The sequence below is a fragment of the Thamnophis elegans genome, chromosome 2 (genome assembly GCF_009769535.1).
Source record: "Thamnophis elegans isolate rThaEle1 chromosome 2, rThaEle1.pri, whole genome shotgun sequence".
NCBI classification, from domain to species: Eukaryota; Metazoa; Chordata; class Lepidosauria; order Squamata; family Colubridae; genus Thamnophis; species Thamnophis elegans.
This window is the reverse complement of record NC_045542.1, coordinates 4,929,092-4,952,792: the sequence shown is the minus strand read 5'-3', so window position 1 is coordinate 4,952,792 and position 23,701 is coordinate 4,929,092. Positions and strand designations below refer to the sequence as shown.

The window sequence follows — 23,701 nt, the reverse complement described above, 5'->3', positions numbered from 1 at the left end:
TGGTTCATTCCCACAATGGGCTTGCATTTACCGTGTTCCAAAGCTTCCGTTTTGTTGTGGCTTTTTATGGTCTGTTAAATGTTATGGAAAGGAAATGCTTCTTGATTAAACAAGGCAAGCAAAATTGGGAGTGTGGGAAGTGATCACCCAGCCCTCTCCCAGAAAAATGAAATAATCCTAGGAAATATTGAAAAGGCAGAATATTTCTCTGGATGTGAAAAGAAAGAAACATGCTTTAAAAGACAGAATAGTTTGCCTGTAGCTTCCTGCCCATCCCCACTTTGTCAATAGGCCATTGAGAAGGCCAGGCTAGCCCACTTTACATAATAAAGACTTCTCCATTGCAGCTGTAGGGGGAAGGGATATTACTCAACTCTCCACATGGCATCTGAGAACTCATCTATACCTGGATTCAAAACCCAGCCTAGAGAGTTGCCCCTGCATGGCCCCATGGGAGTCTGACAACCAATCAGAATACATTTCTTACACAGGAACAGGAAGCAGAGAGGTGGGACTGAACGGGTTATAAAAAGCCTAGCAAGCCCCTCCCTCAGCCCTTCTCTTCTTCTCCACCAACATTGAAGCATGTGATCACCTTTTCTGTTCAGGGCTCAAGCCATGTGGTCCTGTCCAACAATAAACCATCTTTCCAAGCAGCCTCCATCTCTCCAGTGTCTTTTCCCCCACTTGGAGCTGAACCCAGAAGGACATTTCTTTCAACAGGAGTGAAGATATCTGTCATACTTTAGTTTTCACTCGCAACTAAAAGAGCAAGCTGGAACTTTGCGGCGTTCAAATTGTTTTCTGGGGTTTTTTTTGCTGATCCAGTAAATACTGTATTTGATTGATTTAAGCAACTAAAGCAGGAGGATTGCTCTGGCTACAATTTTCAGGGGTCCTTGCCTGTATGCTGGGCATTGTATTTTAGCAACCCTTGAGGACCACAGGTATTCACAGGAAATAAAGTGAGGTCTCCTTTAAATTGAATTCAATTCCTGGTGACTACCTGGCATTTCCCTGTAGTTTTGACTTTTCTTGCTACTGCTGTTTTCCTAAGGTGTTCCCCCCACCCCCCCAAGTCTAACCTTTGTTTTTCTGGAATTTTTCTGTGTAAGTAGTAACCAAATCCAATGCTACATAAGAGTCTTGAGCATAACTATAAAGATTGCTTTATTTGAAAGAAAAATATATTTTGGTACGATTTAATAACATTCCTAAACTGTACAATGGAGTACCTCGGAAAGAGAGAATTCTTTGCTCTAACAAAGGTTGCACCGAAGATTGATTGTTTAATTTCTATTGCCAATATGAGCAAGCCTAGAGAAGCTAAATTGGGAAAAAAAGAATCCTAACAAGGAATTAGATCAAACTATTTGCAAGTTGGAAGCAGGCAAAATACTCATTAAGCAAGATACATTGCTTTAATTGTCTTAAAGGTGTTTTTAACATCTTCCAAAGATCACTCAAATGAGAGATATAAACGAGACTGGAAAAAATGGATTGACTATACACAAAATAAATACGGGACCAAGAAATTCCAGTTAGCCTATGCTTAAGATCAGGAATGATTTAAACTGTTTAAAGTTAGCTCAGCAAGAAGAAGCTAAGGTCAATGTAGAGATGTCATTAATTTCTTTATTTCTTTTTTCTCAATAGATTTTAGACTGTGTTTGTTAAAAATCCATACCGTGTACGGGTTCCGGGAAGTCGGGGGGAAGGAGGGGGGAGGGAGGGAGGGGTATACATTAGGCTAGACAAGAATTTGGTGGTAAACTAGAACTATTTTGACACACAAAAAATGTACTTCGATGTCTTACTGATTGAGGAATGATGAAATGTTTGTTTTAAAAGAAATAAAACTTTTGAATTAAAAACATCTTCCAAAAACTGGTTGATGCATAACAAGATAATAATAGCTCCACTAGCTATAGAATAAACCTAGGAATGCAGGTATAAAAGATTCTAGATTCATAAGCGTCTTTCTTGGGGTTCTCTGCAAGTACAACAGTTTTATGTTATTGGGATATGGGAAATCCTTGGAAGAGGCCTTCCGCTTAAAGCTGGGAATTCAGTATGCAGAGGAAGTGACTGTTGTAGAGCATAGGTAGCCATTGGCAAGGTTTCTTGGCATGGTTTTCAACAACTCTCAGCCCTATTTCTGCTCCACTTGCACACTTGTTCTCTCCTTAGCAGGCCCAGAAGTAGTACAAGAATGGGGCGGGGGTTTTTTGCATCACTGTTTACAAAGAGCAGCTGAGTGAGGCTCCGCTATCAAGTTCCAAAGTTGAGCTCTCCTCCTAAAGGCACATGACTTTGGAAGGAGGAAGGCTTTGTTTACCTGTAGCGATAGATAGGCATCTGGCCTTCTAGATTATCCTCCTGGGCGTCACAACATGGTAAAGTGTGCTTTCTTGGAATGATTTCTGCTTTAATATGGGAATAGTTGCAAGATTTAAAGACGACATAGACATATGTCCGTTTTATTATTTCGTTCGCATCTATTCATTTATTTTTAGTTCACAGGGGTTTTTTTCCCCCTTTTGTTCCAAACTCAGATCTGAAAAATAATTAGAAAATGGCCAAAACTTTGATTGGCCTGGCCAAACGTAATACGGATACGATTTTTGTGATATCCATTTCCATTTATTGAATTTATAGGCCGCCCAATCCCGGAGGACTCCGGGCGGCTTACAGAAATAAGAAATAGTAGAAGATTAAAAAACACAACAAGTTAAAAAAAAACACAACTTGCACCCAGTCTAAGCGGGGCTGGACCTCAATCAAGAGGTCAACTGTTGTAATATAGTTCCTTGTGTAGGTGTGGGTCACCCATGGCCCAGTTCATACCAAGGCATGCAGAGCCACGCTGAACCACACAGGAGAAAACAAACTCCTAAAACTCCATAACATCCTGATAGTTCATAACATAACATCCTGAGATGTGCCCTACCAATGACGCCCAGGATTTGACCATATATAGACAGAACTTCCCCGAGCAGTAGATTAGAAATTGTACTTTTACAGGCTGTTTTTAACCACATGCTATTGCTCCTCCTGCCTTTGTCCTATCTCAATAAAAGGGGCTCTCAGACCCCCAATCTGGGTCGTCGCTCCATCCCGAGAAAGATCGTGTCCGTGTCTTTTCTCCACATTGGCCTCATGGACGACCCACGGGAACATCACAGTCAACAGCCCCAGGACTGCCGGAACAGCCACGTTTTGATGGCTTTTCAGAAGGCCATGAGAGTGATATTTCTTTTGCTTTACTTCTATTTATTTATACCCCACCTTTATTGTTTTTACAAATAACTCAGGGTAGCAAACATATCCAATTACTACTTTCTCCTACCATTTCCCCCCACAACAACAACCCCACGAGGTGAGATGGACTGAGAGGGAGTGGCCCAAAGTTAATCAGCTGGCTTCATGGTTAGGACAGGATTAGAACGGGTGATCTCTCTTTCGAGGCTGGTGCCTTAACCCAGTGATGACAAACCTTTTTTGGCTCGCGTGCCAAAAGTGGGAGGAGCACAGGGTGGGTTGCGCATGGGCATGCCACACCCATAATGCTATGCGCGTGACCCAGCGCACATGCGCGAGCGACCAGAGGTTTTTTCCCCCCTTGCTTTTTTCGTGCTTTTTTCGCCCTCCCCAGGCTCCAGAGGCTTCCCCGAAAGCTGTGGAGGGCATAAAACGGCCCTATGAGCAAACTGGAAGTCCGTTGCTTAACCTCCAGTTTGCCCATAGGGCCAGTTTTTCACACACCAGGGGTTTCAAGGAAGCCTCCGGAGGGCGAAAAACGGCCTCAGAAGAAGCAGAAGTTAGCTGGCCAGCGCGCACGTGTGTGTTGGAGCTGACAGGGCAACGCCTTGCATGCCCTAACAAATGGCTCTGCGTGCCACCTGTGACACGTGTGCCATAGATTCACCATCACGGCCTTAACCGCTAGACCAACTTGCCAGCTGCTCTTCCATCGTGCACATGCACAGCGGCCAACTGCTCCCTTCGGGATTCCGGCGCTCCAGCACACGCGCACTCCAGTTTCGGCACTTGGTGCTGAAAAGGTTGACCGTCACTCTACCAGAATGATGGTTTATTCATGATATGTCACATTTTGTGACAATTAGCAGTAGCAGTTCGACTTATATACCGCTTCATAGGGCTTCCAGCCCTCTCTAAGCGGTTTACAGAGTCAGCATATTGCCCCCACAGTCTGGGTCCTCATTTCACCCACCTCGGAAGGATGGAAGGCTGAGTCAACCTTTGAGCCGGTGAGATTTGAACCGCTGAACTGCAGATAACAGTCAGCTGAAGTGGCCTGCAGTACTGCACCCTAACCACTGCGCCATCTCGGCTCTTGACAATTCCAGCTCGCTCCAATATGTAAACATCCCCATTTCATTTAATGCATGATTTTCAGCTCTGATGATGCATTTTGGAAGCAAATCTTGTATTAGATCAGTTTTAGCAGGAACTGACGTAGTTATAGAGAGAGATGCGTGGATATGATTGTTTTGATTCCCTTCCTAGGACATCTGCAATGTTTGCCCACTGTCCTTGCAACATCCCTTAAAACATTTGACTGCAGCTCATCTACTGAATTAGAAAAATACAATTTTATAATAACTCTGTTAGTACCTCACTTATTTTTATTAGGCAATAATCCCATCAACACTGGAATTGTTTTGGTAGACTGTTGGATTTACTACTTGCAAGAAAGATATCCTTCCTTTTCTAACCCATCATAGAATATTGATTCTGGAATCAATCAATACTGGAACTATGGTAGATATGAGTTTTTTAGAACCCTACTAGACTGGACAAAAGTAAGATGTAACCATATAGCCTTGTTGTTCCAGAGGCCTTTAATATGCTCACCAAGTTGGGTTTATCAGTGTTAAGATGGGTAGGTTTTATTTACCCTCTATCAAATTCCATATGCTGATATTAATAGCAATAGCAATAGCAGTTAGACTTATATACCGCTTCATAGGGCTTTCAGCCCTCTCTAAGCGGTTTACAGAGTCAGCATATTGCCCCAACAACAATCCGGGTCGGATTGGAAGGATGGAAGGCTGAGTCAACCTTGAACCGGTGAGATTTGAACCGCCAAACTGCCAAACTAGCAGTCAGCTGAAGTGGCCTGCAGTACTGCACTCTACCCACTGCGCCACCTCGTCTCCCGATATTAAAGCCTGATAACTACTATATTTGGCCTGTACTGATGATGCAATTGATAACATTTTACAGAGAAGATTCTGCCAATAAAAATTTAGTGTTATATTAAGGCAGCAGCTGTATTTTATTTTATTTTTTAAGAAAAAATTGTTGGGCTGGGACCCTTACACACCTAAATTTGGGTATAGGCGGGCAAACTGATGTTCACAAGTACAATAGTGAGAAGCCCTGGTACAAAACGTAATTTCCCATTTCTTCGTGTTTTTCCAACTTTGCTATATTTTTGTTATCTTATTAGAATGTTTCCTGTCTTCCCCAAACCTCTTCCAACCTTTTCACCCCTATCCTGAATGTTTTGTAACCCAGGGGAAACCAGATATTTCCTTATGCCCAATTAGATGACTCAGTTAAGACCCACATTTCTGGCTTCACAATTTCATTTTATAGGTGTGCTTCAGAAGAAAAAACACACATCCACTGGGCACAGTTTCCATTTCCATTTAGAGTTTAGAGTTTTATTTCATTTGTATGCCGCCCTTTTCCCTGAAGGGACTCAGGGCGGCCCACAACTCAAACAAGGGAAGGGAGATACAGACAGTTAACAACAACACAAAAACAATACATAATTAAAAAACGCAACAATCATACCATTCGAGATAGGGGCAACGATTCTTTAGCCCCAGGCCTGTCGGAACAGCCAGGTTTTAAGGGCTTTGCGGAAGGCCTGGAGGGTGGTGAGGGTGCGAATCTCCACGGGGAGCTCGTTCCAGAGGGTCGGAGCAGCCACAGAGAAGGCTCTCCTCCGGGTAGTCGCCAGTCGACACTGGCCGGCAGATGGAATTCGGAGGAGGCCTGCTCTGTGCGATCTAATCGGTCTGGTGGAGGTAATTGGCAGCAGGCGGTCTCTCAAGTAGAAAGAACAAGCCTGTATTTATTGATGTTGGGCCAAGGTTGCTCCTCCTGGTCCACTCATCCTGGTCTGATGAATTCTGGATTGCTTCTCTTCCGGCATGAGAACAGAGCTTTGAATCAAAGCAATGTCCGCGGGAAAAGTGAGGTGGTTTGTGAATTTTGCTCTGGCTCTCCAGGAACTGGTAAGGCGAAGAAAAACCATCCATAATGGAGAATGGGGCCATATCCATCCTTAGATTAGATTTAGAGCCGAGGTGGCGCAGTGGTTAGAGTGCAGTACTGTAGGCCACTTCAGCTGACTGCTATCTGCAGTTCGGCGGTTCAAATCTCACCGGCTCAAGGTTGACTCAGCCTTCCATCCTTCCGAGGTGGGTGAAATGAGGACCCAGACTGTGGGGGCGATATGCTTACTCTGTAAACCGCTTAGAGAGGGCTGAAAGCCCTATGAAGCGGTATATAAGTCTAACTGCTATTGCTATTGCTATTTAGATTTATTAACATTTATTAACATCCCTTGGGACTCTGGGCGGCTTACAGACAAGACAAAAGAAACACATATTAAAAAATTTAAAAGAAGGATACAAGTATTAAAATTTCACACCATGCATACTGTTAAGAGTGGGGCTGGATACTAATCAACAGCCCCAGGCCTGCCGGAACAGCCAGGTCTTAGTGGCTTTGCTGAAGGCCGGGAGAGTAGTAAGGGTCCGGATCTGTACGGGTAGATCGTTCCATAGGGCCGGAGCAGCTACAGAGAAGGCCCTCACCCGGGGAGCCGCCAACCAACGTTGACTGGCCGACGGCACCCGGAGGAGGCCCAATCTGTGTGAACTTATTGGTCGTTGGGAGGTAAATGGCAGGAGGCGGTCTCTCTTAGATAGGGTCCCAGACTGTGGGGGCAATATGCTGACTCTGTAAACCGCTTAGAGAGGGCTGAAAGCCCTATGAAGCGGTATATAAGTCTAACTGCTATTGCTATTGCTATTAGGACCCTATCTAAAATTACTCCCTTACACGGAGAGCAGGAAATGGGCATTATGTTGAAATTCAGACTTAAATAGCTATCTCCTTGGCAACCTGTGGCTTCTTTTCGTGAGGTCACGGGAGGTGAGTTAAGCTTGAGGAAACGGCAAAATGTCAAAATCCTCCATTTACATTCCACACAAAGGCAAAGAGATCTCAAAGCTGCTTGAATTTAATTGCTCTGTGCTGAAATTGCTGGATCCACCAATCAGGTGAGAAGCACATAAAGTACAGTACATTTAGGAGCAGCCTTATCTGCGTCCGGAGCCCGTTTTGAACTTAGGTGTTTATGTTTAATAGCGAATAGAGCAGTGTTTCTCAACCTTGTCAACTTGAAGATGTCTGGACTTCAACTCCCAGAATTCTCCAGCCAGCATTCGCGAATGCTGGCTGGAGAATTCTGGGAGTTGAAGTCCAGACATCTTCAAGTTGACACGGTTGAGAAACACTGTCCTAAACACAGTTCTCCGGCCGGCCACACATACAAACTCGGCCATTTCGTGGACCTTCAAGTTGACAAGGTTGAGAAACACTGGAATAGAGTCTTATGTACGTGTGCTGATTTCCCACCTGGAAACCTAAATACTCCTGTCGTCTTGTCTCTTGGTGGAGTAAGCCAGGATAATTTTCACTGCATGCGCCAGCTGAACTGGATTCCCCAGGCATTTGTTTAATCCCTGAACGTATAGCAATTGGTGTGTGTAGTTGTGTATGAAAACACCTTTCTTGTTGTGTGTGACCATGTGAACTGGGTATGCAACTGCTACAGTAATCGAATCGAAAACACAGCCGCCGCCACCCCCCACCCCCCCAGGCTCAATGCAATGCCATTTTTAAGATTCTTCATTGGAGAGGAGCCGAGGTGGCACAGTGGTTAAATGCAGCACTGCAGGCTACTTCAGCTGATTGTAGTTCGGCTGTTCAAATCTCACCGGCTCAGGGTTGACTCAGCCTTCCATCCTTCCGTGGTGGGTAAAATGAGGACCCAGGATTGTTGTTGGGGGCGATATGCTGACTCTGTAAACCGCTTAGAGAGGGCTGAAAGCCCTATGAAGAGGTATATAAGTCTAACTGCTATTGCTATTGCTAGAGGCACAATAAATAATTGAGGCCCATCTCACTGCAAACACGACCTCACCTTCTGTTAAATTTCAAGGGCCTTTTTCTTCTTCCACTTCATTGGATCGATGTAGACTTTTTGATTAAAATGCCTTTCGTGAATAAGCCACATCTGTGGATTAAAAGAAATGGACAGGGGTTTACAGGGCTGTCTTATCCTTCGGAGGCTCATCCATTACGACCCATCCTGCTCATTTAGTCAAGAGTTTCTCTTGGCTTCCAGTTTGGCTTGAACACAAGGGCAAGCCACCTCTGAAATCTTGCCATGAAAACTCCAGGAACTCTCCCAGACAGTTGCTAAGAGTCACCACTACGTCTAGCCACCCCCCCCCCCAAAAGCCACAAACTATTGTGGAGGAATATGAATTAATCTTACAAATAGTATATTGATTCCAGTGCAAATAGTGGAGGAAATACCTACAAACCACGGTGGCCTTGGAATGAGTAAGCAGTCCTAGGTTATAGCTTGCTGAGTCAGAATGACGGTGTTAAGTAGCACAGAATGGCATCGTATGGCGCTCTCAGTAGAAAGTTTTTTGTGCTTCTGGTTGACCTTGAGGGAACCACACGAAAAGGACCTCTTGCTCCATCTTCTAATTGGGGGGGGGGGGAAGGGGAAGGTAGTTTAATCTGTGCACCATTCCCTGGTAAGTATTTTGATTTTTTTTAAACTGTTTTCAATTCTCTCCATTTCAAGTGCGCCTGATATTCTTCGGAGCTAAGATTGCAGGTTCTTTGTCTGGCACATATATGCATGCCTGGTTTCACAGATGTGGGGGAGGTTGAAGACGATCTTCTGGAGGGGAGGGTATATTTATGGAGTAAAGGAGGTGCGTCCTGAGTGAGGCAGCAGTGCAAAGCCAGAAGTGAGATATTGCCTTGGGTCGTACATTACTTGGGCCCTACATGGCTTAAGGCCAGAGTACCTTCGAGACCGCCTACTGCCACATACCTCCCAGCGGCCGGTAAGATCCCACAGATTGGGCCTCCTTTGGATGCCATCGGCCAGTCCGTATCGGCTGGTGGGCCCCTGGAGGAGAGCCTTCTCTGTGGCTGCTCCGACCCTTTGGAATCAGCTACCCCCAGAGGGTTCCACCACAAATGCGTGAACGACAAAAGCGCGCCTCACTAAACCGCGGTGACAAAACTGCGCGATGAAGGAGTGACGAATGAGCCCTGAAGCGCGCCGACAACAGCGCGCCGACAGAAGCGCGCTGTAACCTAACCCTAAACCTAAACCTAACCCTAAACCTTACCTTAACTTAAATTGCGCTTCTGTCGGTGCGCTGTTGTCGGCGCGCTGTTGTCGACACGCTTTTGACATCGCGGTTTTAGCACCGCGGTTTTGTCGGCGCGCTTATGATGTTCGCGCTTTTGTCGGGTCACGCCCCCAGAGACCCGGACCATACCCACTCTCATGGCCTTCAGGAAAGCTGTAAAAACCTGGCTGTTCCAGTAGGCCTGGGGCTGTTGACCTCACTGTTGAGGTCCAGCCCCGATTAGAACGAATGCATGTGGTTTTGTGATTTTAAACTGTCTTTTTTCTTGTTTTTTTCCCTCTCTTTTTTCTTCTTTGTAAGCCGCCCGGAGTTCTTCGGGATTGGGCGGCATATAAATTTTAATAATAAATAAATAAATAATAAAATAAATTACCTAACCAGACCTCTTGCTTCTCTGTCCCCCTGTGCAGGTATCAAGACTTTGCTGCAGGCCAGGCCTCTGTAGGAAAGCCCCCAGCTTAGCCGCCTCTGCTGCTGCCCCCTTCTCTTCTCCTGCATTCCTCCGTGCAATGACCACGCGACAGCTTCTGTGATGTATGCGCCAGAGTGCAAGGCGGAGGTGACCCCTTCACACAACGGCAGTCGCACCTTCAGCTACACCCTGGAGGACCACACCAAACAAGCTTTCAACATTATGAATCAGTTGCGCCTAAGTCAGCAACTCTGTGACGTCACCTTGCGGGTCAAATACAAGGACATCCCCCCGGCCGACTTTCAAGCCCACAAGGTGGTGCTGGCCTCCTCCAGTCCAGTCTTCAAGGCCATGTTCACCATGGGCCTCCGGGAGCAGGGTATGGAGATAATCCCCATTGAGGGCATCCACCCCAAAGTCATGGAGCGCCTGATTGAGTTTGCCTACACCGCCTCCATTTCCGTGGGCGAGCAGTGCGTGCTGCACGTTATGAACGGGGCCGTCATGTACCAGATAGACAGTGTGGTGAAGGCCTGCTGTGACTTTTTGGTGCAGCAGCTGGACCCCAGCAACGCCATTGGCATCGCCAACTTCGCCGAACAGATTGGATGTACTGAACTGCACCAGCGGGCGCGGGAATATATCTACATGAATTTTGGAGAGGTGAGACCCTGTTGCGAGGAAAGGGTACCAAGGGGAACAGGAGCAGGCTGCCTATACTAGTGCCCAAAGAATGTCTGAATTAGAATATGGCTTTGCTTTCGACTGCCTTCCACCACATTCCTCCCAGCGGCCGGTAAGATCCCACAGGGTGGGCCTCCTTCGGTTGCCGTCAGCCAGACAATGACGGCTGGCGGCTCCCCGGAGGAGAGCCTTCTCTGTGGCTGCCCCAACCCTTTGGAACGAGCTACCCCCAGAAATCCGGGCCTCGCCCACTCTCATGGCCTTCAGAAAAGCTGTCAAGACCTGGCTATTCCGGCAGGCCTGGGGCTGTTGACCTCATTGTTGAAGTCCAGCCCCGATTGAAATGAATGTATCTGTGTGGTTTTTAACTTGTCTTATTTTATTTTTACTTTCTTTTATTTTCTTTCCCTTCCCTTCTGTAAGCCGCCCGGAGTCCTTCAGAATTGGGCGGCCTATAAATAAAATTAAACAAACAAACAATTTATTTTCTGTTCTTGATTTTGAAAGAACAGCTCTTCTATCTCTTCCAAAGGGGCAAGATACTATCTCTCCCCTCCCCCCCCTGCACTTTTCTGTGCTGCAAATCTTTACTATTCACCACCTGAATGTCTGATATATATATATTCATTGTGTGTCTGCAGACATAAGGGGCTGGAAACTTGATTACTTTGGGGTGATTGCTTAATAAACACTGAAAAGTTGGGGGGGGGAAATAATTCTATAGCCATCACTGGCTTCTGCCTCTTTTCTAAATTTTCAAATAGAAAGAAGCTAATGGATTCAATTTATATCCCACCTTTTCATTCAGGAGTCCTAAGTGGCATATCTAGCACTCTTCCTTCCTTTCCGCCTCCCTCTCCCCCCAACATTTTCCATATCAGAGGTTGGACATAGAAAGAGCATAATAGACCCAAAGTCACCAAGTGGACTTCCATGGCTGAGGGGGGGGGGGGGGTCAAGAACCTGAACCTCTCTGTTCCTAGCAGATCCCTTAGCCACTAAACTTGCCCATCACAGTATTTCAATCATCTGGCTAAACAGCGCAAAATAGAAATCGGGAGACTGTCAACCTGAGACTCTGCAGGGAAGTGGGTGTTTTTCTTGTCCTTACGTCCTTACGAAAAATCGGTGCGTAGGATTTGTGTCAAGGTAGTAGCGCTGCTCCAGGTTTATTCAATATCTTCCCTCTCTATTTTGTCACCTTCAGGAGAGAAGTTGGCAGTCCTGTTGCTAAGATCCCTACAATAACTAGCCTATAAATTTATTTATTTTTTGCTTGCTTCCTTCTTAAATTATAAGAGTAAATGCCAATCTCTATTTTTGGGGGGAGGTGGTGGTGGTGGGAGAATTGAGAATACTGTGGACTGTTAGGAGAGGCATGGCTTCCTCTTTTTCCATTGCATTTTCCAGCCCTTTCAGAAGCCTAGAGGAAGCAGGGGAGGGATCGCGAATTAGCTGTTTCTGTGCCAGATCTGTCACTCCCTGCTGACCCAGCACAAACTAACATGGATTGGCAAAGGACCCTGGCATTGCTTTCTCCCTGCTCCAGTAAGCCCCTTTGATTTCTATGCTGAATGCACCAGAAAGAGTTTTGTCATCAGACATCAATAAAGCTTTGCTTTGTGTGGGTTAGTGAAAGCCCATCGAGAAGGGCTGACCAAGTAGAACAGGACTTCTAATTTTGCAGCCCATCTGCCTTCCTTGGCTTTCCTTCGTTGTCAACCCCAAAGCTGAGTGATTGGCTAAAGGAGGGACAGGCTGTGGTTACTGTCCTTCATCTCTCTGCGCATCCTTTGTTTCTGCACACTAACTTGGTTAGAATTCCTGATTGCTGTTGGCAAAAGACTTAAAGGCCAAACTACAGCAGGGGCATTGGAAGAAATAATCAGAATACCCAGGCACACTACACGGTTTTTATGGTTCCACCACAAATCCGCGAAGCCCTTATCCGCGGAGACATAAGCGCGAAGATTAATTCGCGCCGTTCAAAGCGCTAAGGAAAAACGCGACCCTACCGCGATGACATAATCGCGGAGGGCAAATCCGCGCATTCCCAAGCACTCAGTACCCTAAACCTAACCCTAAAACAAACCCTAAAACAAACCCCTAAACCTAATCCTAACCCTTACCTTAATGGAAATCGGCTTTCTGCCGCGGCGCTGTTTTAAAGCGCCCTTCTGTTGCCGCGCTGTTGTCGCGGCGGTGATGACGCGCGATGATGATGTCGCGGCTTTAGCGACGCGCTTATGTCTCCGCGGATAAGGGCTTCGCGGTTTTGTCGTGCCACGGGTTTTTATGTGCGCAAAGCATTAGAAATGAAACAAAATATGATGGTTGATTTGGGGGGTATTTTGTGTTGGACAGTTGTGCAGTTTACAATGTTTTTGGGCAGTTGTACAGTGAACAAGCCACATTTGGGTTTAGGTTAATATAAACATTCAACCTTTGTGACAAAGATGGAGCATTTGCTGCTTGGAGTCAGGTGTTAAAATGTAATGACAAGCTAAACCTCCCACAGGGAAACCTTTTGTCAGAAACAAAGTTAACTCAATACCTGGATTTTTATAAGGAAACAACTGTTTTCCTGTTTCTTCATCCTAGGAGACCATTAAGTGAACTTGTCATCTGACATCCATTTTGTATCTGATGAAGCCTAATCTGTAGCTTCCAGCTTCAGAACATAAGATAAGGGCTTCATCAGATACAAACTCTTGAAAAGGTGTCTTGACTCCCTCATTTGAATCCCCTGCCAATCTATAGCAATAGCAGTTAGACTTATATACCGCTTCATAGGGCTTTCAGCCTTCTCTAAGCGGTTTACAGAGTCAGCCTCTTGCCCCCAACAATCCGGGTTCTCATTTTACCCACCTCGGAAGGATGGAAGGCTGAGTCAACCCTGAGCCTGGTGAGATTTGAACTGCTGAACTGCAGTCAGCTGAAGTAGCCTGCAGTGCTGCATTTAACCACTGCGCCACCTCGGCTCTGATTGCCATGTTTCCCGAGGAAGAATTCTTTTTAAAAACTGGAAACTTGCCTGCTTTATTAAACTTCATTTGATTTGCTAATGATATTGCCTCAAATGTATTTTGCAATCGGCATAAAAAATTGCACTCTGTTTCCATTCATCAGTGGATGAGCCTGGTGGCTTATTTGTAATCCTTGCTTTAGTACCAAGAATCGCATTCCAAGCTGTAGGAATTTTTATTGTCTTCCTGCTGCTGGTTTAAACTGTCATCCAGGAAAGTCGTTTCCTTGATTCGCCTGTCACGTGTTCCCAAGGGACACATGCACACGAACACATATAGACGCAGGTACACCACACAATAGCACATATGGGGAGGGAATGATGGAAAGAAATGAGGTGTGACATTAAAATACAAAGAAATGAAGAGAAACATTAGAAAGTACCTGTTGTGTCTATCATAAAAATGCCTTTTTCAAACCTAATTTTTTTTCTGCGTTTCTTATTTCTACTGTGCTGCATTTATCCTACAAGGTGTAGATGAGTCTTACTCGTGTTTTACAGCTATCCAGAGTCTTGTCCATGGATTGTCACTTGCCCTAACAAATTACAGTTTAATATTCCTGACAGGTTGAGCTGAATTAAAAAAAAACCTGTTTTGCTCCTCAGAGATGATCTGCTTTCCTTGGGGAATCGCATCTGATAAATTAAGTTTAGAAGGTGCTGTGTGGGAGGAAAAATATACAGGGTGGCTATTTCCGCCAGTTGTGAACAATAGTATAGGAATCCACCCGTTCTCCTTTTTAGGATTTTTGTTATTGTAGAAGTTATGAGTCCAAAACCTTTGATCTAGGCAGCAACCCTTTATGACTATCAACATAAAAATCTACAGATTCTAGAATGCCGCTAGATCATCATTTCATACTGATAATTTCAGAGGCTAAAAAATACTACTTTTTTCCAAAACTTTTATGTTCTTTAAACTTAGGAGCCTTTATTGTTGATTCTGGCCGAAGATGAACCTGGTTTTAAGAAATCTGTTTGGATTACAAGTTTTGACCATGGTGCTGGTCAGATATTCTCAGTGGTGTGTTTCAAACATTTTCTAGAACCTCTTCTGTAGGTGTGGCCTGCTTTGTGGGAGTGGTTTGCCGGCCATGTGACCGGGTGGGGGTGGCTTGCCAGCCATGTGACTGGGTGGGCGTGGCCAACTTGTAAAATGTGAAACTTAACAACGCTCTTGCTTAGCAACCAAAATGTTGGCTCAGAAACTCTGGCATTTGAAGCACGCAAGTCTTAAAGCTATCAAGTTACAAGACCCTCGCACCCCTAACCCTTTAGAAAAGAACCCAGGAGTGTTCAAACTTGGCAGCTTTAAGACTTGTGGACTTCAACTCCCAGAATTCCTCCTCTTGCTCTTCATCTTGATGATGTGCGGACGGGCGGGGGGGAGGGAGCTGGAACCGGTTCTAAACGGCATTGTAGATTTGTGGAACCTCTTCTATAGAAGAGGTTAGAACTGGCAGGAACCCACCCCTGGATATTATGTTGGACCTTATTTTTAATTCCTCTGCTTCTTTATCTCACCTGCTAGTGCTAGAAAAGCAGTTGCCAGTTGCTTTCTTTTCTGTGAGCAGATCTCTGCAGGCAAGTGGTTTCCCTACGTGTGACATTTCAGCAACCATCCAGCGATCTATGCAGAAAGAGTCCTAGATCTCTTCTAGAGCAGATTTGGTCTTGCTTTTGATGAGCAGATCATCCATCCGGTGTTGCCATCAATGGGAGGGGAAGCCACCCTTCCAAACTTCTCTGGTTTTGCTCACGGTCTCTCTCTCCTGCCAATTACCTCCCAAAGACCGATTAGATCACACAGATTAGGTCTCCTCCGGATTCCATCTGCCAGCCAATGTCAGCTGGCGACTCCCCGGGGGAGAGCCTTCTCTGTTGCAGCTCCAGCCCTCTGGAACGATCTCCCCGTGGAGATCCGGACCCTTACTACCCTCCCGGCCTTCCGCAAAGCCGTTAAGTCCTGGCTGCTCCAGCAGGCCAGGGGGCTCTTGAAATATCCAGCCCCTCGGAAATTGTGACTGTTGTATATTTTAATATGTTGTTTGTGTATTATTTCCCCCCTCCCTTGTTTTATTGTAAGCCGCCCGGAGTCCTTCGGGAGTGGGCGGCATACAAATCAATAAAACTCTAAACTCTACTTCTCCGGTAGGTCTCAAAACAGGAGGAGTTCTTCAACCTCTCACATTGCCAGCTGGTGACCCTGATCAGCCGGGACGAGCTGAATGTGCGATGTGAGTCGGAAGTCTTCCATGCTTGCATTAACTGGGTGAAATATGACTGCGAGAACCGGCGGCTCTACGTCCAGGCCTTGCTGAAAGCTGTGCGCTGCCACTCCCTCACGCCACACTTTCTCCAAATGCAGCTGCAGAAGTGCGAGATCCTCAAGTCGGACTCCCGTTGCAAGGACTACTTGGCCAAGATCTTCCAGGATCTCACCCTGCACAAGCCCACCAATGACATGCCCTGCCGCGCGCCCAAGGTGGGCCAGCTGATCTACACGGCGGGCGGCTACTTCCGCCACTCCCTGAGCTACCTGGAGGCTTACAATCCTTCTGACGGCTCCTGGATCCGGCTGGCTGACTTGGAGGTGCCTCGCAGCGGCTTGGCGGGCTGCGTAGTCGGCGGGCTGTTCTACGCGGTGGGGGGGAGGAACAACTCTCCCGATGGCAACATGGACTCGGATGCCATTGACTGCTATAACCCCATGACCAATCGGTGGTCTCCCTGTGCCCCTATGAGTGTGGCCCGCAACCGAATTGGGGTGGGAGTCATCGATGGTATGATCTACGCGGTGGGCGGCTCATTCGGCAGCACGCATCACAACAGCGTGGAGAGGTAAGGGAAGAAGCGTTGAAATAATCCAGCCCTCTCAAATACGGCTTGTACCTTCTGCCCTCCCTTGCTGATGGAGCCGAGGTGGCGCAGTGGTTAAATGCAGCACTGCAGGCTACTTCAGCTGACTGCAGTTCTGCAGTTCGGCTGTTCAAATCTCACCGGCTCAGGGTTGACTCAGCCTTCCATCCTTCCGAGGTGGGTAAAATGAGGACCCAGATTGTTGTTGGGGGCAATATGCTGACTCACTAAACCGCTTAGCGAGGGCTGAAAGCCCTATGAAGCGGTATATAAGTCTAACTGCTATTGCTATTACCAAATGCAAAATGGTCTTATAAGGCTCGAGAGTCCTGGGTGTTGTTTTTTAACTCTGGTAAATGGTGTGGCCTTTTGAAGATTTCTCCTGTTATTGTTTTTTAAATGACCTTTTTATTCAGACCTGACATGAATAGCTTAAGCTGGTTTATGAGAGAAGGGGGTTTATGAGTGCCTGCACGTGATTGGATAGCTTGGGCTGTTCCCATGTGGAGGGAGAGAGATGGCTGCTGACTTTCCCATCAGCCTAGCAATAGCAGTTAGATTTATATACCGCTTCATAGGGCTTTCAGCCCTCTCTAAGCGGTTTACAGAGTCAGCATATCACCCTCACAATCTGGGTCCTCATTTCACCGACCTCAGAAGGATGGAAGGCTGAGTCAACCCTGAGCCGGTGAGATTTGAACCGCTGAACTAGCAATAGCAGTTAGACTTATATACCACTTCATAGGGCTTTCAGCCCTCTCTAAGCGGTTTACAGAGTCAGCATATCGCCCTCACAATCCGGGTCCTCATTTCACCCACCTCGGAAGGATGAAAGGCTGAGTCAACCTCGAGCCGGTGAGATTTGAACCGCCGAACTGCAGATAACAGTCAGCTGCAGTGGTCTGCAGTATTGCACTCTACCCACTGTGTCACCTCGGCTCTTAGTAATATCAGAATGAGGCCTTTTTGGCAAAGGTAACCAGGGACACCTGGATTTTTTTCTCATGTACTTAGAAGTGTTGATAAAGGAAGAAAATGCATAGAACAGTTAATGGTACAGATCAGTGGTGGGTTTCAAAAATTGTTCGAACCTAGTCTGTGGGTGTGGCCTCCTTTGTGGGAGTGGCTTGCCACCCATGTGACCGGATGGGAGTGGCTTGCCACCCATGTGACCGGATGGGAGTGGCTTGCCGCCCATGTGACCGGATATGAAGATGCCGACGACACTTGTCAGAACCACCTTAAATTACCTCACACACAGCACTGGCATGCATAAGAATATGATGTAAACTTGTTTTTTCAAAGGCATCTTTGGTTTGCGTTAAAACAACTTCAACACACGCAATGTTCTGATTGCACCACAAACGCAGTAGTCATCCTTACCTTTCACAGAGGCACTGAGTTTTATAAATAGGAGCATGATAGTGTAGAATGATCATATCCAAGGACCAATGGCGGGTTTCAAAAAATTTGGGAAGCTCTTCTGTAGGTGTGGCCTGCTTTCCGGGTCCACTGGTGGAACCTCTTCTAACCGGTTCGGTAGATTTGACGAACCGGTTCTACCGAATAGGTGCGAACTGGTAGGAACCCACCTCTGGTACAGATGGGGAAAAGATGGAGTATTTTGGAGAGCCTCTAAAATGATGGTAGAGAGGCCTAAAGGAAATCCCATCATGCTTCATCTCCTTCTTGGTTTCATCCTTCATCCAGCTTTCTCCCTTCTTCAGCGCTGCCCAGTAAATTAGCAACTGTCAATTAACATCCTTGCTCAAACAACATCGACAGCAGAAACAAGTACCCGATGTAGCATCTCTTTTTTCCCTTGCAGGTACGAGCCGGAGCGTGATGAATGGCAGTCAGTGGCTCCTATGCTGACACGGCGGATTGGGGTGGGCGTGGCTGTGCTGAACCGCCTTCTGTATGCCGTGGGGGGCTATGATGGCACGAACCGCCACAACACTGCCGAATGCTACTACCCAGAGCGGGATGAATGGGAGATGCTCACATCAATGAAAACTATTCGGAGTGGAGCAGGTATGCGCAGCAGCAGGAACTCCATACTTGGGACCACGAATATCAAATTCCTCCACCTGGGAAGGTTGAACCTGATAATCTTGAGGAAATCCAAGGCAGAATTCCTGGTTCAATGAGCTGCAGTGGGCTTGACTCTCCTGCAGGTTGCTAGAGAATAGGCAGCAAAATCCTGGCTTTGGTGGGGTTGGGAGAAATTAGCTGCCAACCTGAGTGCCTGGATCATAATCACGTGACCACAAGGGTTTTGCAATAGGCACAAACTTCACACCTCCATTTAGAGCTGAGGTGGCGCAGTGGTTAAATGCAGCACTGCAGGCTACTTCAGCTGACTGCAGTTCTGCAGTTCGGCTGTTCAAATCTCACCGGCTCAGGGTTGACTCAGCATTCCATCCTTCCGAGGTGGGTAAAATGAGGACCCGGATTGTTGTTGGGGGCAATATGCTGACTCTGTAAACCGCTTAGAGAGGGCTGAAAGCCCTATGAAGCGGTATATAAGTCTAACTGCTATTGCTATTGCTATTTTTCAGCGCCACTATAACTTTGAATGAGCTCTGGATGGATATAAGCTAAGGTTTACCTGTAATACAATAAACTGGATTATGTGATGCGCTGCTTCACACCCTAACTGATGATAGTTGTCCAATTTAGTTTTACACTGGCGTTCTGAATCGAAATTGACATGAACTAGAGGGCTGATTTTGGTTGCAGCAAGAGTAAGGACGTCATGCCTGCTAATTCCGCCGTATTCATATGCTTCGGGAGATTTCCCTACATTCAAAGAGCAATGTAGCTGTTTCCGTTGCTGCTTCTGTTTGATGCCAAAAAAATGGACATTCTAGGTCCAAGAATAACACTGCCTTCTACTTGAGAAATATTGCCCAGGGTAGATAGAAAAGATCTCCAGGCTTTGCTAAAAGGCCCTCCAGGCATTGTTAAACTCTAACCTAGCCCTAAATGCAATAGGCCTTCCGCTGAAAATTAAGTTTGCAAGAGATCCTGATCCCGAGAATGTGTTATCCCGAGTGTTGGAATAAGTCACGCCTGTCTTAATGCTGTTCTTTCCTAATGTAGGAGTTTGTGCCCTGAATAACTGCATATATGCCATGGGGGGTTACGATGGAACAAACCAGCTGAACAGTGTGGAGCGCTATGATGTGGAGGTGGGCACCTGGTCCTTCGTTGCGCCCATGAAGCACCGTCGGAGTGCCCTCGGGGTCACTGTGTATCAAGGCAAGATCTACGTGCTAGGTACGTTGGCCAAGGACTATCGCAAGTACTTCTTGGCTGGATGTGGGAAAGTACAGACCGCAGTCACACAAACTATGGGCATTTCAGTCCAGGGGTGGCTTAACTCACTTCATTAATGGGGTGGAAACAAAAGCCATATTTTATTTGCTAATAATCTATTCTTGGGTTCACCGACAAAACCACGCCCGACTAAACCGCGTCGCTGACATCCTCAACAGGGCGACAACAGCACGGAGACAGAAACACGCTGTAAACCTTAAACCTAAAATTAAACCCTAAACCCAACCCCCCTAAACCTAACCCTTAACCTAACCCTAACCCTAACCCTTACCTTAAGTTGAATCGGCTTGGTTTCAAAGCGCTATTTAAAGCGTCCTTCTTTCTCCGCGCTGGCTGTTGTTGCCCTGTTGATGACTTCAGCGACGCGGTTTAATCGGGCACGGTTTTGACGGATCACGCTATTCTTGCACATACTTACTTGGATGGCTTAGTGAGCTCTTGAGTACATTATAGTGAGACTGATTGAAATCAGTGATGCAAATGTGTGTAGAAGTGTTTACTTATTAGTGTGCACACTCTATCTCCAAATAGCAATTTTGGTAAGATTCCCCCATGTGTGGAAGTGTTTCCATCTGCTGAAACACTGGGCTATTGGAAATCTTGATCAAAAAACCAAGGACACACAACATAATTATAATTCAGGATCGTTTATATTCTTATTTGTACGATGCCATCAAAGTTTTGCCCCATTTAGCATGGTAAATAGATGTCACCTTTCAGAACACACAATGGATGTAGCAAAGCAATGGGATTCAGAATGCGGCTGCGCGGGCGATATTAAATGTTAAACCTGTCCTCCGCAAGCTGCACTGGCTACCAATTAGTCTCCGGACTCAATTCAAGGTGTTGGTTGTTACCTTTAAAGCCCTACATGGCTTAGGGCCAGGATACCTTCGAGACCGCCTGCTGATACATACCTCCTAGCGGCCAGTAAGATCCCACAGATTGGGCCTCCTTCAGATGCCGTCAGCCAAACAGTGTCAGCTGGCGGACCGTCGGAGGAGAGCCTTCTCTATGGCTGCTCCGACACCCTGGAACCAGCTCCCCCCGGAAATCCGGACCATACCCACTCTCATGGCCTTCAGGAAAGCCGTAAAAACTTGGCTGTTCCGGCAGGCCTGGGGCTGTTGACCTCACTGTTGAGGTCCAGCCCCGACTAGAATGAATGTATGAGGGGTGTTTGTTGTTTTTAAATTGTTTTTTATTGTTATGTGTTTTTTTTAATACTTTTTTGTAAGCCGCCCGGAGTCCTTTGGGATTGGGCTGCATATAAATATATTTAATAAATAAATTTATGCTAGCAAGAGGCAGAAGTTTCCCAGCGAGAAGTCTTAACATGCTAATGATGGCTAAGACCCTTCTACCCTTTTTTCCTTGTTGCTGAGATTCCACATGGCTGGCTGCTATCTTTTGCCAAACAGAGCCACTTCCTTCCCAGGGAATTACAGCTGTACTCTTGAGTACAAAGCTGTCCTGCATTGTTGGAAGACAAGGCTTTTGGGGGTGTTGCTTCTGATTCAGCTGAGTTCGTAATTCGTAATTTAATAATAGCAATAGCAATAGCAGTAGACTTATATACCGCTTCATAGGCCTTTCAGGCCTCTCTAAGCGGTTTACAGAGAGTCAGCATATTGCCCCCAACAACAATCTGGGTCCTCATTTTACCCACCTCGGAAGGATGGAAGGCTGAGTCAACCCTGAGCCGGTGAGATTTGAACCGCTGAACTGCTGATCTAGCAGTAGCCTGCAGTGCTGCATTTAACCACTGCGCCACCTCGGCTCTTAGGACTCCGGGCGGCTTACAAATACAACGATAAAAAAAAAATAGGGGAAAGACGAGAACAAATTAAATAGAACACACCATACACTCAGCTGGGGGCAATAGCACTTAGACTTATATACCGCTTCATAGGGCTTTCAGCCCTCTCTAAGCGGTTTATAGAGTCAGCATATCGCCCCCACAGTCTGGGTCCTCATTTCACCCACCTCGGAAGGATGGAAGGCTGAGTCAACCTTGAGCCGGTGAGATTAGAACCGCTGAACTGCAGATAACAGTCAGCCGAAGTGGCCTGCAGTACTGCACCCTAACCACTGCGCCACCTCGGCTCTTGCCTCCCAGTGATTCATTCATGGGTCAACAGCCCCAGGCCTGCCAGAACAGCCAGGTTTTGGTGGCTTTTCGGAAGGCCGAGAGAGTGGGGAGAGTCCAGATCTCTGCGGGTAGATCGTTCCACAGGGCCGGAGCAGCTACAGAAAAGGCTCTCCCCCGAGGGGTCGCCAGCCGGTATTGTCCGGTCGACGGCACCCGGAGGAGGCCCAGCCTGTGAGTTCTTACCGGCCGTTGGGAGGTACACGGCAGGAGGTGGTCTCGCAGAGTTCAGTCAAGGGGCCTTCAAAGTAGCCTCTGGGCTTCTCTTGGTTTAATTGCTGATTGTTTTCCTGCAGGTGGCTATGACGGACAAACTTTTCTGGACAGCGTGGAATGTTACGACTCCGCCACAGATACTTGGACCGAAGTAACTTGTATGACATCAGGCCGCAGTGGGGTCGGCGTTGCCATTACTATGGAGCCGTGCTGCAAGCAAACCGAGCAGCAGAAATGCCATTGTTAACGGTAAACGTGGAATGTGCTCCACTTCCCTTCAAAAATGGAAGGCGGGGAAAAAAGCGAATTGCGGAAGATTCTCAGTATTATGAAATACCTGCTGCCAAGTTGTATTCTGCCGGAATAAAGGAAAAGTGCCAAAAAGATGAGGAAACGCTTTAAATCCCGTTGGAACCGGCCTTGAGGCATCGATGAAGAACAGCTCCGTGCTTTACGAGGGTAGCTAAAGTAAATCTGCGGTTGCCTCTTCACGCTGCTCCTGTCAGTTTGGGATAGATGCGCCAGGGAAGAAGGATTCGTCCCTGGGACAACTACAGGAGAGCTCGAATCACACTGGCTGTCTCTCTTCTGGCCCCTGGCAGTGAATGGACCTTCAGGAAATGACTTCCAAATCAGGATGGGTGGAAGTATTTTGTACATAGTGCAGCCCTGAGCCCTCCTTAGAAATGTGTATTATTCGTAGTTTGGTGACCAGTCCAAGGTTAATTTTTTTGCTTGTCAAGTTTCGTCCAGACGCAGGTGAGGAAAGGGGAAAAGGTTATGGGGCACTCTGTGTATTCAGAATACTGTGCATTCAGAAAGTATCCAGACCACCTTCATTTTTGTCCATTTGTGTTATGCTGCAGCCCGATTCTACAGGAGCCGAGGTGGCACAGTGGTTAAATGCAGCACTGCAGGCTACTTCAGCTGACTGCTAGTTCTGCAGTTCGGCTGTTCAAATCTCACCGGCTCAAGGTTGACTCAGCCTTCCATCCTTCCGAGGTGGGTAAAATGAGGACCCGGATTGTTGTTGGGGGCGATATGCCGACTCTGTAAACCGCTTAAGAGAGGGCTGAAAGCCCTACGAAGCGGTATATAAGTCTAACTGCTATTGCTACAGTTGTTGGAAAAAAAAATTCTCATTAATCTACACTCAGGATCCCATAATGAGAAAGTGAAAAACAATTTTAAAATGTTAAAAAGAGAAAAACTGAGACAGCGCATTGGCAGAAGTATTCAGACCCTTTACTCAATACTTTTATTGAAGCACCTTTGGCAACGATTACAGCCTCGTCTTTTGGGGTAAGATGCAACAAGGTTTCCACACCTGGAATTGGGAGATTTCCTGCCATTCTCCCTTGCGTTCTTCCTTCCTTCAGGTTCAGTCAGGTTGGATGGGCGACCATTAGTGGACAGCCATTTTGGGGTCTCCCCAGAGATGTTCAATAGGATTCAAGGGTCTGAATACGTATGCCAGTGGTTCCCAAACTTGGCAACTTTTA

At 46.6% G+C, this 23,701-nt stretch overlaps 1 protein-coding gene across 2 annotated transcripts in view; it reads left to right on the top strand.

The window, feature by feature from the left end:
* Positions 1 to 23,150, top strand: part of KEAP1 (kelch like ECH associated protein 1) — a 24,649-nt gene extending 1,499 nt beyond the window's left edge. The window contains exons 1-6 of one of the 2 annotated variants that reach the window (XM_032210909.1): positions 6,191 to 6,272; positions 9,923 to 10,587; positions 15,789 to 16,474; positions 18,321 to 18,526; positions 19,598 to 19,774; positions 22,280 to 23,150. In XM_032210909.1, the coding sequence (XP_032066800.1) occupies positions 10,045 to 10,587; positions 15,789 to 16,474; positions 18,321 to 18,526; positions 19,598 to 19,774; positions 22,280 to 22,446 (1,779 nt within the window). In that variant the 5' untranslated portion in view covers positions 6,191 to 6,272; positions 9,923 to 10,044 and the 3' untranslated portion in view covers positions 22,447 to 23,150. Of the gene's footprint in view, positions 1 to 6,190; positions 6,273 to 9,922; positions 10,588 to 15,788; positions 16,475 to 18,320; positions 18,527 to 19,597; positions 19,775 to 22,279 lie in introns of those variants that run through there. The other variant, XM_032210908.1, reaches the window with a different exon arrangement.
* Positions 23,151 to 23,701: the final 551 nt, after the last annotated feature.